The sequence below is a fragment of the Dysidea avara genome, chromosome 1 (genome assembly GCF_963678975.1).
Source record: "Dysidea avara chromosome 1, odDysAvar1.4, whole genome shotgun sequence".
Taxonomy (NCBI): domain Eukaryota; kingdom Metazoa; phylum Porifera; class Demospongiae; order Dictyoceratida; family Dysideidae; genus Dysidea; species Dysidea avara.
Genome location: NC_089272.1, coordinates 38,676,729 through 38,688,390, shown reverse-complemented (window position 1 = coordinate 38,688,390; position 11,662 = coordinate 38,676,729). Strand labels below are relative to the sequence as shown.

The following is an 11,662-nucleotide window of genomic DNA, read 5'->3' as shown; positions in this document are numbered from 1 at the left end:
AGATGTGTATCATATTTAAGGACCTGCTACTGCTCCATGTTCACTAACAGTAGATACTATCCAGCAAAGATTTGTGACATTATCATGGATGCCACCTGATACTCCTAATGGGATCATCATACAATATGAAGTACAGTATAGTGTTAACAGTACAACATCACTTGTTAACTTCACTGATACACTGATGGGTACTGTTGAAGGATTATCACCTGGTACAATATATACTCTACAAATAAGAGCATATACTAGAGTGGGAGCTGGACCATTTAGTGGTACAAAAACTTTAAAGACTTTGCCAGAACGTAAGCTACAATACAAATGTTATTAAATAATATATTTTTGCATAATTCTCTAGCACCTGCTACTGTTCCTAGGGTCACCACACAATCCATATCATCTTCTATGTTAACAATAAACTGGATGGAGCCTGATGTACCAAATGGTGTTATTACTCACTACATAGTGTTCTACCTGCCAGTGAGTGGTCCCTATGGTCCTATTATAACTAGAAATAGGAGGAAGAGACAACTAGCACAAGATGGAGAGTTTGCTAAGAACTTTACTGGAACTTCTGGTACATTAACTAATCTTAATGGATCAGTGACATACAGGATTCAAGTGTCAGCTTTTGCATTATACAATGAAATGGAACTAGGTGGAGATCGATCAATTGTAGAATTGATTACTACATCTGAAGGAAGTGAGTTATTTTAATGCTGGTTGTATGTGATATGCTATATCCTAAGGTCCCACTGAGCCTCATGAGATTGTTTCAACTACTGTAACACAATCAAGTATATCCCTCACATGGCAGAGACCTGACCCTCCTAATGGACTGATCACCAAGTACACAGTAAGTAATGATAATGTCGTGTTTTATAGTAGTTGTGCATATTTCTTGTGTAGGTGTCATATAATGCTATGGTAACATACTTTAATCAAACAACTGGAGAAATGGACACATTTACAATCAATAACTCAACTACCATTTTAGCTGATGACAATGATATTTCATCTTCACTGACCTTTACTGATCTGAGACTTGCTACAGAGTACCAGTTCACCATTGTGGCTTATACCAATGTGGGATCAGGACCTGAAGCTATGATCTCAGTAACCACACCACCTGATGGTAATTAAATATTAAGTATTTATGTAGATGAGTAATAATCATATTTGACAACCAATTACTAAATACATTCCCATCATTGCCTCTGTGATTGCCAAGGGCTTTACAAATAATCTTGCAGTTTTGAACTTGTCATTTATTTATTTGGTGTAAGCGATCAATTATCAACCACTATCCAATTATAATATATTCCATGAAGTAAATATCATACAAAGCTTATTAATTTAGCAAAGCTTCAAGTACAAGTATAGTAGAGTTTCTGTACTCTCTAAATGTAGTTACTATGGAAAAGGGAAAATCTGAAGGTAGTCGACATAAAGTTATGGAATAATCTGTTGTGGTCAAGTTATAATAGGTGTGGCCAACGGATGGAATGAAACCAATATCATCTTCACTACTTTTTACCATGCATTTAGGGTTGGTTAAGGACTAGTGATGCATACTATCGTACTTAAGCACCAGCCTATTATACTTTTCATTTTACCTATTATGCTATGCTACAGTGCTCAAAAAGTTTACCTATTATGCTCACAATTATGCTCAAACTTTTTGCCTCAACTTTCATGTTTAACTAACAGTTTTGCACTTTCTGTATATTATGGATAATGATAGCTTTTGGCTTCTGAGAAATTCATCAAAGTTAACCATTAAAAATAATTCATTTAGCAGCTTATTATGTCAAATGTTTGAATTATGTAGCTCATTGGTTCATTAGAATCACTGACAAGGCTACACACCACTACTTTAATTCTTTTTGTGTATGAAGAGAATGTGTAGGAAATTACACAAAGCAGTAGCTAAGTATGTCAATCTTTTCCACTAATAATTTACAGAATGGCAAAAATCTACCCATTATGCTAGCATTGTGCTCCATGTTTCAAAGCACGTATTGTGCTCCAAATTGTGTCAGCATAGTAGGCTGGTGTCTAATCAGACTCCACAATCACAAAGGATAGTTATTGCCTATAACAATGACATGGTGTCATAATTTTCTTTTGTGAAACAGAACATGAAGAATACATACTTGTCTTATGTTGTATCATAGCTCAAACAGATATTGCTTGCTACAAATTGTCTGTCTCTGCATCCAAAGTGTGATTTTAGGTTCAATTTTGTAGTGTTGGTTGCCATTTACCCTAGAGTTCACACATATTCCTGATGGCCTGCTTCCCTTTTTTATTAATTAATTAATTTATTTATTTATAATGCTTTATAGCACAAGTGCTGAACGTCTGTAGGACACCTGGTCCTACAGCCTGCTCCAAGACTTTAGCTACTTATTAAGGTGTGTTTGAAAAGTTGGAGAAAGGAGAAAAAATCCATGACTGGACCTACTGTAGGTAGCCCCGAACCTGCAGCCATCTGATTTACTTCTTGGGATTCTTTCTAGAGCTCTTCTCACCAGCTTTCTTTACATCCAGATAGTTCCTCATAATTCCACTGTTTGACTTTAGATGCACCTGTGGTTGATATAAGTTGACATTCGGTTTCTTATGGTATGTATAGTTGTGTTTGTCTGGAACAGATGTACGCAATGTAAAGTGTCGTGCAATGAAATGAATTATGTAATGTGGGTTTATAGAAATGTTGGTGGCTACATTCATTTGCAGCAGAGTTTTTCTTTTCGAGAATTGAATACCAAATAACCAGAAATTTTTGAGGGTTGAAACTATCACGAATTTTGTAAGACTTTGTGAAAATATATTTGAGGTATAAATCAATCAATCAAGGTTACGTATACATAGCTATTACTCTGACTTTGCTGAATTACCCCCTGTAAACACAAAAATTATATTGTACACAGTTTTGGGCAAGCTTCATCCCAGAACTTCTGGCTATACAGTACTAAACCACCAATTTATCTGCTGAACATTGCTTTACTACCATATTTCAAAGTCCATCTGGGGGTGAGACCAATTCTGAACCAAGAAGTTTTGCATCTGTCCAAATGCAACCATACTCCCAGGGTCTAGAGTCAACTTACAACAGCAAAACTAGAGTACTGTGGTGCCATGTTACTGATACCAAGCTAGTTGTTTTGTTTGTTGTTATTTCAGTATTCCTCTACTTGTGTGGTTTGAGATCATTATTTAGAATGCCAAGGGGACAAGAAAAAGGTTACCAATGCATCATTGTCATGCAAAGTTGCAAAGTTCCTTCCTCTCAGTGCAGACCTTTGGCTCCAAAAAAAGATTCTGATTAGGCTGACTAATTGTGATAAGTGTAGTAAAGCATCTGAGTACACAATACAGTGTAAACTTGTGTATAATGGTTTTGTATTTATTGCATGCAGTAAGTTATCTAAAGATGTGTTTTGCAAAATTGACATGGTTGACAGTATCCACTGGTTCTGTTCTAGCTATGGTTATGGATTATAGTCCTCTGGTAGTTCAACGAACGAGGTTATTGAATCTACACATTGGATAGTGCCATGTGTTAATTCATTAAAGTTCTCACTGACACAACAAGCTGAATTCAACAAGCACATCATGATCATAACTATGGATACACAACTTGGTGTGACAAAGTCAATGCACCTGAGCACATTACGTCTCTATGCATATAATGTAATAAAATTTTTACTAGTAATTAAAAATGAAGTATATAGGGTTCCAGCAATAAAAATTTGTGACACAAGATATGTGACTGGATTTTGGAAAGATGATCCAAATTGCACATTAGAAGTTTTGAGATCAATGATTTTAAGAATTCAAGTCAGCACAGCTTACCAAGGATAGCAAACATGCATATGAAATTGAAATTTACATAAGGAATGCATCAATCAATCTATTACCTTTCAGACCACTTCCAGTACTTGTAGCTGTTGTAGAGTTTCCTGCCAAATAAGATAGAAAATCTGAGCAGTTGGACAAGTGAAGTAGTATCACAAGTGCTCACAAAGGGGAGGAGGGTGGGATGATGGGGATAGACTTCAAAATGGATGATTGAAGTCCAGACAAGAGATGACTTTGCTGGCTTCTTAGTGGCTGGTATGCAGCAACATCAACAGAAAAATTGTTTGGCCAACATTATCAGGCCATCCACCAGTAAAACACTGATTCTTGACAAGCCAGGCCCTTCACAAGGCCAGAAACTGCCATTCGAGCTATCCATACCACCCAGAAAAGATGTCTGTTAAAACCACCCTTGAGTAGTTTGAGTAGTACTGAGGGTCTAACCTAGTAGTAAAATAGTGTAACTATATCCACTGGTGGTGTTAGTTTGATTTTTACTAATGTGCAATTTGGATTGGTTCTGTAAAATCTGGTCACATAATTACAGGTTTTTGCAATTGAATTTGTCGCCTTTGCGATTGAATTCGTCCCGTTTGCAATTGAATTCGTCGGTGTTGCAATTGAATTCGTCCCGTTTGCAATTGAATTCGTCGGTTTTGCAATAGAATTCGTCGCGTTTGCATTACAATTCGTCATACACAAAACGGCTCCAGAAACCAACCGTTCATTAAGAGATGAATTATTTACGCCATGGAGAGTTACACTTGAGACACTAGAAGGTAATTGGAGCTGGTAGTACGCGAAGCTGATAGCTGTCTGACAAGTTAATTAGCAGTTGCTCGCAAGTGACCACACCCATCGCGAATGGCGTAGTAGAGTTTGGAATGTTGCTGGATAGGTTGTAGAGGAAGAATTATTGTCTTATAAAGAGTTGTTTACTACTGTTGTACTTCAACAAGTTCTTGTAGCAGCTGCTACATCATGTTTTCGTGTTTTCTCCAGCTGCCATTCTTGTTACGGACGAATTTAACTGCAAAAGCGACGAATTCAATTGCAAACGGGACGAATTCAGTTGCAAAACCGACGAATTCAATTGCAAAATCGACGAACTCAATTGCAAACGGGACGAATTCAATTGCAAAGTCGCCGAATTCAATTGCAAAAACCTGTACGATGGTAGCTAGCTATGAGGGAAAATCCCTACTTGGCATTGTAGCAATGTGGGTCCCTAAATATTTTCAATGCTGAAGTAGCAATTTTCCTACATTGTCAAGTAAGGATTATCTAAACCAAAACAGCCAAGCTGTAAAAAAAAGTGCGGCCCCCAAGATGAAAAAATATGTGAAATCCAAGGTAGCGGCCAAGAAATGGCTGTGATGGTAGATTAATGGCAAAATTTTTAATTATGACAATTCAGGTGAATTTGTGTTGCCTCCTCCTGATCTTTTTCACCTTGGGGACCGCACTATTTTTTTACAGCTTGGCTGTTTTGGTTTAGATATATATATCTAATCCAAAACAGCCAAGCTGTAAAAAAAGTGTGCGGCCCTCAAAAAGGCTATGGTGAAAAAAGATGTGAAATCCAAGGTGGCGGCCAAGAAATGGCTGTGATGGTAGGTTAATGGTAAAAATTTTAATAACGACAATTCAGGTGAATGTTTGTGCTGCTTGGTCTTGGCACAAAATTCACCTGAATTGTCATTATTAAAATTTTTACCATTAACCTACCATCACAGCCATTTCTTGGCCGCCACCTTGGATTTCACATCTTTTTTCACCATAGCCTTTTTGAGGGCCGCACACTTACTTTGCCCTTGGGGTGTAAATTACCATTGGGCAGCAAACTTCATAGAATTTCATGGTTAATATAACTTTGGAAATCATGTTTTAACAGAGTAAAATAATGCCTCAGGGGGATAAAGACAATAATGCTGAATTTTCAATACAAAATTCCTGTAAAGGTCACCAAAGATCAAGTCTGCAATGATGCTATATCAATACATAAATATAACAGGCAGTACACTTTATGTGGAAAGTCTCATAGCTGTATCACATATGATGAAACGTTCACACTATGCTGCTCTACTATAAGAAGCTGTCACTGCTTGAAGAAGGCTGTTTTAAATCAAGCAGTAAATTAACAGACAGGAACACTTTTTTACCAATGATTTACTTAGAGTAAACCAACTAGTAAATCAACAGTCACTGTTGATTTGCTAGTAGGTTAAATAAACAAAATGTACCATCTGTTAGTTTACCATCAGTCTGTTAGTTTACTGGTTTTCATGGTGGACAAAACAGCCTTCTTCGAGCAGTGCGTTTGCTTTTAATGCGCGTCAGTTTTTATACACCAACTATAGCAACGCATATTTCAAGTGCACCAAAGTAATTACTTTAATCAGTGGCAGATCCAGAAGAGGTGGCATATCCCCCAACCAAAAAAATATCCATACAAAAGATCAAGATACTCTAATAAAGCAGTCAATAAAATGCTCTAATAGAACAGTCATCCCATGTACATGTAACACTATTAAAAATTCTTCACAGTTATTGCTGAGTATGACCACTTTTTTCTGCAGTACCAATCTATGGACACACTTAGCTCTATAGCTTGCTAAGAAATTTGAATCTTCTAACATTTAAACTACGTACTGTACCTTATTCTAATGGACTGCTATGGGGTTCCATCCCCAGACTCCTCTGCTTATATAGCTACCTACTATCCTGGTCATAGTGCACCCCCAACCCCCTTGATCTGCCCCTGTTAATAGTCATGATGGCTAAATCCATTAAGTGCTATGCTACGTGCTATGCATAACATTACACCATTTGTATACTATCAACAATATTTTTCACTAATCTGTGACCTAAGTTATTAAATTAAACAATAATCACATAAAACAGCCAAGCTGTGAAAAATGGTGTGGTCTTAAAATTCCTGGGTGATAAAGTTGAGGATATTAAAGGTGGCGGCCAAGAAATGGCTGCAATAATGTTAATGTTAACAATACACATATATAACTATTATTAAAATTTATTATCATTGCAGCCATTTCTTGGCTGCTACCTTTGATTTCACAAGAAGAAAAAATGAAGAAATTAAATCAAAACTTTGAATTCTCGTATCTCACAAATTGCTGTTGTAAATTTAATCAAATTTGCTGTGTGGTTTACCCTACTTGGCGGACAGCTATTGTATAATGCGAAAATGGTGTGCTTGGAGAAGGGGCCATGGAGCTATTCATGCATGAAAAAACAATTCCTGTCAATATACTCACTGTGTGACATGCCGGCTTTCTTGTCTGCATTACACACCACCATGTGTCTTGATCACGATGTGGCACACTTGGCCTTACAACAACACTATCTTGTGTGTCTTGATTACAATTCCACAGCTTAGCTTTATATTATTGTCAAAACTAAAACCCACAAATGACCCTGTAAAGTGTTACTATATTAAAGCAGAGGAGGTAACAAAGTTTCATCTGCTTGGGTTTTGATTATTTTTACGCACTTTGCAAATTTAAAATTGCTATAAAACATAGACATGTAATTCAATTGCCTCAATCTTTGACACAAACAAAGGGCGTATAAAGGCAAATTTACGTACAAAGTTTGCTATGAATCTGATGAATATCCAAGGAGTTATGAGTATTTATCCATCTTAAGTTAAAAGGTCGAGTATGGAAAAAAGTGATTTCTGGGAATTTCTGGAATGCATTAGCAAGAAATTGTGGCATACCAAAAAATACTCCCTCCAGGAGGGTTGTGATTCTGATATACTACCTCCATTTCTCATTAATGCATTCCTGAGCACTGATAGATGTGCTTTAATGGCATTCGCTACCTTTGAAGTGATGTCAGAAGTGGTACATAGAACAATTATAGAAAGTTTGATAATCTATGTATGTTATGTTTTTAACATGTAGAAGATGGTACAATGGATTGTAAAGGCCTTGTCAGCAGATGCAAAGGGAAATGTAAGCGATTGTATAGAAAAGTTAGAAGGTCCTGTCGAGACCTTACAAAGAGAAGACCTGATTGCTTACAATCCTGTACAGCCGCAGTTAAGAAATTGCTGAAGGATGAAGATGGAAATGCAATTTGGCATTGTGGAAATCCAAAAGGAAAACTACAAAAATTGCGAAAAGCTTATATTGCAAAGTGTTAACTGACTACCTTAACTTGGTTTGCTAGTAAGAGAACAGTTAGGAAATTATATATGTAGGTGTAGTTTGTCTAAACTTTTAGTTTGCATACACAGCTTTTTTTTCTTCTGATACTTGACTATATGTGAAGTGGTACCTGTATAACAGTCAAGTGAGTGTAATGTCCTCATCAGTACAGTACCATACACGTAGATTATACATTGTTAGATAATTTCTTATTCTCGGTCAATGGAAACTTATATATATTTGCATAATATAAATTCGAACTGCATGCAATTAACACACTTATTGCAGTGTGGGTGCAATACATGAACCAATCTGCTTTAATGGAATCCTATATGTGTTGTATAAGTAAGGTGCTCAGTATAATAAATTGAAGGGGTCAGCGGCAAAAGGGGACAAGTGCCATTTGAAAAATAAGGTGACCATGTGGTGGGAATTAAATAGCATTTGGGGCCATAATTGAATTGCTCTAATTTTTCTAAGAAATAAATCTGAGACTGCCTTGAACTTTTAAATTCTGTTGTTTACTTAGTAACAACATTATTCACATGTCTTAAATGATCCATTTCATTTTTAAGAGATGAAAAAATCTAAAATGGCACATGTCCCCTTTTTCCGCTGACCCCTTCAATTGTAGAAAGTGAACTGCTTGACAAATGATGTCCAAATGCAGTAACACTAAGGCAATCGTAACACAATTTATAAAACAGTTAAGCAGGTTTAAAGATTATGCCTGTGATGCCATCTCTTTGTACCAGTTCATGGTCTTTTCACTGGAAAATAATTTTTATTAACAAAAATGTACCTATAGTACTGTTTTACTTGATGTTAACTACAGAAGTTCTAACACCACCACACCCGTAATGCTCTTCATTGTTTATAATCAGTAAGCAGATGCTGTACTTATAAGTAATGATAACAGGAGGTTGCCACAATCCCACCTGCAACTTTAGTTCATAAATACATGTATTCCGTCATGGTCCTTCATACCTGTATAAGTATAATTATAGTAAATCATCACCAACTTTTGTAAGACTGCAGAATAGTTACTCAAGCCTGTGCTAAGAACACTTAACTTGACTCTCTCAACCACATGCAGCTGGGGTGATCATGCATGCATGGCGACAGCAATCTTATCTGAGATGGCTTATAGTCTGAGGGTGCATATACCGTATTCTTGACAATAGTGTAAATTGGACTTTTAGATCCTCTTCTACTGTACCAGTGTGAAAAATAAAACCACTTCTCAGTAATTTCCCATAATTATGCTTGTTTGTTTTTTGATTAATCCCTTTATTGTTTATATAGTCACTATTACGGTCATACTTATTACAGTAACAATCAACAAATTAATAGGATAGATGCCAATTCTGGAAGCATTTTAGTTTGTAAAAATTAAGGTCTCTAAAGATTTTAGGTGAAATAATAATTAGATAAGAAATTAAGCTACACCTATGAACCAACTTCACTACATACTTAATGCCATAACACAACTAAAAGATCACACAAAATTTTAATGCCAGCCTGTGCATTTGGGAAGGGCAACTATAGTGGTAGTTGTCATGATTATAGTCAACATGGTCAAGTCTTTACACTAGAACACATTGTGGTGTGTCATTTTACTACAGTTTGCTTGTTGCATCATAATTAGTTACTCTCCATCCAGCTCTTGATGACATTGAAATTTGCTGCATAATACATATTGTAAATATCTTGCAGCATGAATATGAATTGTTTGGGTCAGGTGCAAGGTCGGATCCAGGGTTTGGAAAGGGGTAGGGGGTATGTAGAGCAGTTTTATACACAAATATGTATTATAATAAACAATATAAGTATGCTTCTTTCTAAGTGGTCTGCATTGATCAAGAGTTGTAGGGATCAGTGACAGTCATTAACCAATTGTCATAAATAAAGAATGGCTACAAAGGACCAATCTGCAAAATTCCTAGCTGCCTATTAGTGGCTGAATGGTGCTGCAGATTCCAGTTGTCATGTACTCAGCAACTGTACATGTGGAGAATTCTTAAACATTACATTCGTTAACTGTTTTATTAGAGTATTTTACTGACTGCTCTATTAGAGTATCTCAATTTTTTTTAAGTTTGTTTGTGGGAGTCCCCTATGCCCCCCCCTTGCTTGGATCTGCCACTAAGGTGTAGCTATATTCTTGCTTGCAGATCATATCATATATTCAACACTGCGTTATACTTAATTATTGTAACAGCCATTATTATAAACTACTCATGTATGAAATTTGCATATGCTTACAAGTATTATGCATTTGGCACTATTGTTACAATGCATTTATTGTTACAATGCATTTATGGATGGAGCATAAAAGCCAACTATTTCTAAACTAATGTACCATGTGACATACACTAAATGTCTAACCAATGTATAGTACAGTACATGTGAAATGTAACTTGTTTAATTAACAATATCATAAAGTTGGCCACAGTCCTCGGAACAATTACTCTGAGGGATAATATAACCTTCATTATCTATGTCTTTCTGATCATACTGCTTCATTTGGACAAATTCATTATTAGGATAATCAGTACCATCATTGTTTTCATTGACACTCTCCTTGTGCTTACAATGACGTTTATCATACATTCTGGTAATAATGACACTGGTCAATGTGGTAACAACAAATGTGATGATAATTGTTACCACTAAAGTGATAGCAACTACTGCTCCTGTTGAGGGCTTGTTATCTCTATCACCTGCAAGATAAATAATGAATGACGTACGTATGGTGTGTACATCAATAAATATAATGCTTATGGGTTACATTTTAATGATTCATAGCAAGAATTAGCACAAAGTAATATACATCATGATTGCTAGTTTACATACGTATTATAAACTCTTGAGCAAGGAAGATTGAATTTTATTATTAGACACAGAAATGAGCATATGCGTGCATGCATGGATGAAGCACAAGGTAGAGAACTACAGAATTATGCGGCATACTGTAGAATGGACAAACAATCACTGCAAAATAAGGATCACCCCATTTCTATTGTGAGTAATTACAGTACATGACACTGGAATACTAAATGTACGTACTGTAGTTTCACCTGCTATGGATACTATGTGCTGTGAACTACATACCGTATGACAACAAATATTGGCGAAGCTAATACTTGGCGATTTGCTATAAATTGCAGTTGGCGAAATTTTAATTTGGCGAAATACTCTCACTGAAAAATTGGCGAATAGCGTAAGTACGTGCTACTGCTCCAATTTCTTTCATAGCCGCACCCACTTTCAGGATTATTTGCTGTCTGTAGGCATACTCGCCCATTTATCAATGGCTGCACACGAGTTCATGTCTGCTGCTGTCTGCAACACAGCGAAACTCACTAATAGTTACGAGTTGACACGATTTCCGTACTTGAAACCTGCCATTTCCAGGCCTGCCAACCTGGAAAGTAAAAAAATCTTGAGATTTCTGTACCTTTATTGTAGTATTGCAGTGTGTAGTAAAAAAAAACTGGTAGATGCTATGCAAGGTCTCGACTTTTCTCAAAAACCGTGAGATTCGATCTGCTGCCCTTGAGCAGGGTAGTGAAACCGTGAGACTCACGGTAAACCCGTGAGAGTTGGCAGGCCTGCATTTC

General features: G+C 36.4%; 1 protein-coding gene across 2 annotated transcripts in view; it reads left to right on the top strand.

The window, feature by feature from the left end:
- Nucleotides 1-8,268, top strand: part of LOC136263934 (protein sidekick-1-like) — a 90,744-nt gene extending 82,476 nt beyond the window's left edge. For both annotated transcript variants that reach the window (XM_066058605.1, XM_066058606.1), the window contains 5 exons: nucleotides 21-302; nucleotides 356-700; nucleotides 747-853; nucleotides 907-1,132; nucleotides 7,794-8,268. In XM_066058605.1, the coding sequence (XP_065914677.1) occupies nucleotides 21-302; nucleotides 356-700; nucleotides 747-853; nucleotides 907-1,132; nucleotides 7,794-8,035 (1,202 nt within the window). In that variant the 3' untranslated portion in view covers nucleotides 8,036-8,268. The remainder of the gene's footprint in view (nucleotides 1-20; nucleotides 303-355; nucleotides 701-746; nucleotides 854-906; nucleotides 1,133-7,793) is intronic.
- The last annotated feature ends 3,394 nt before the right edge of the window (nucleotides 8,269-11,662 follow it).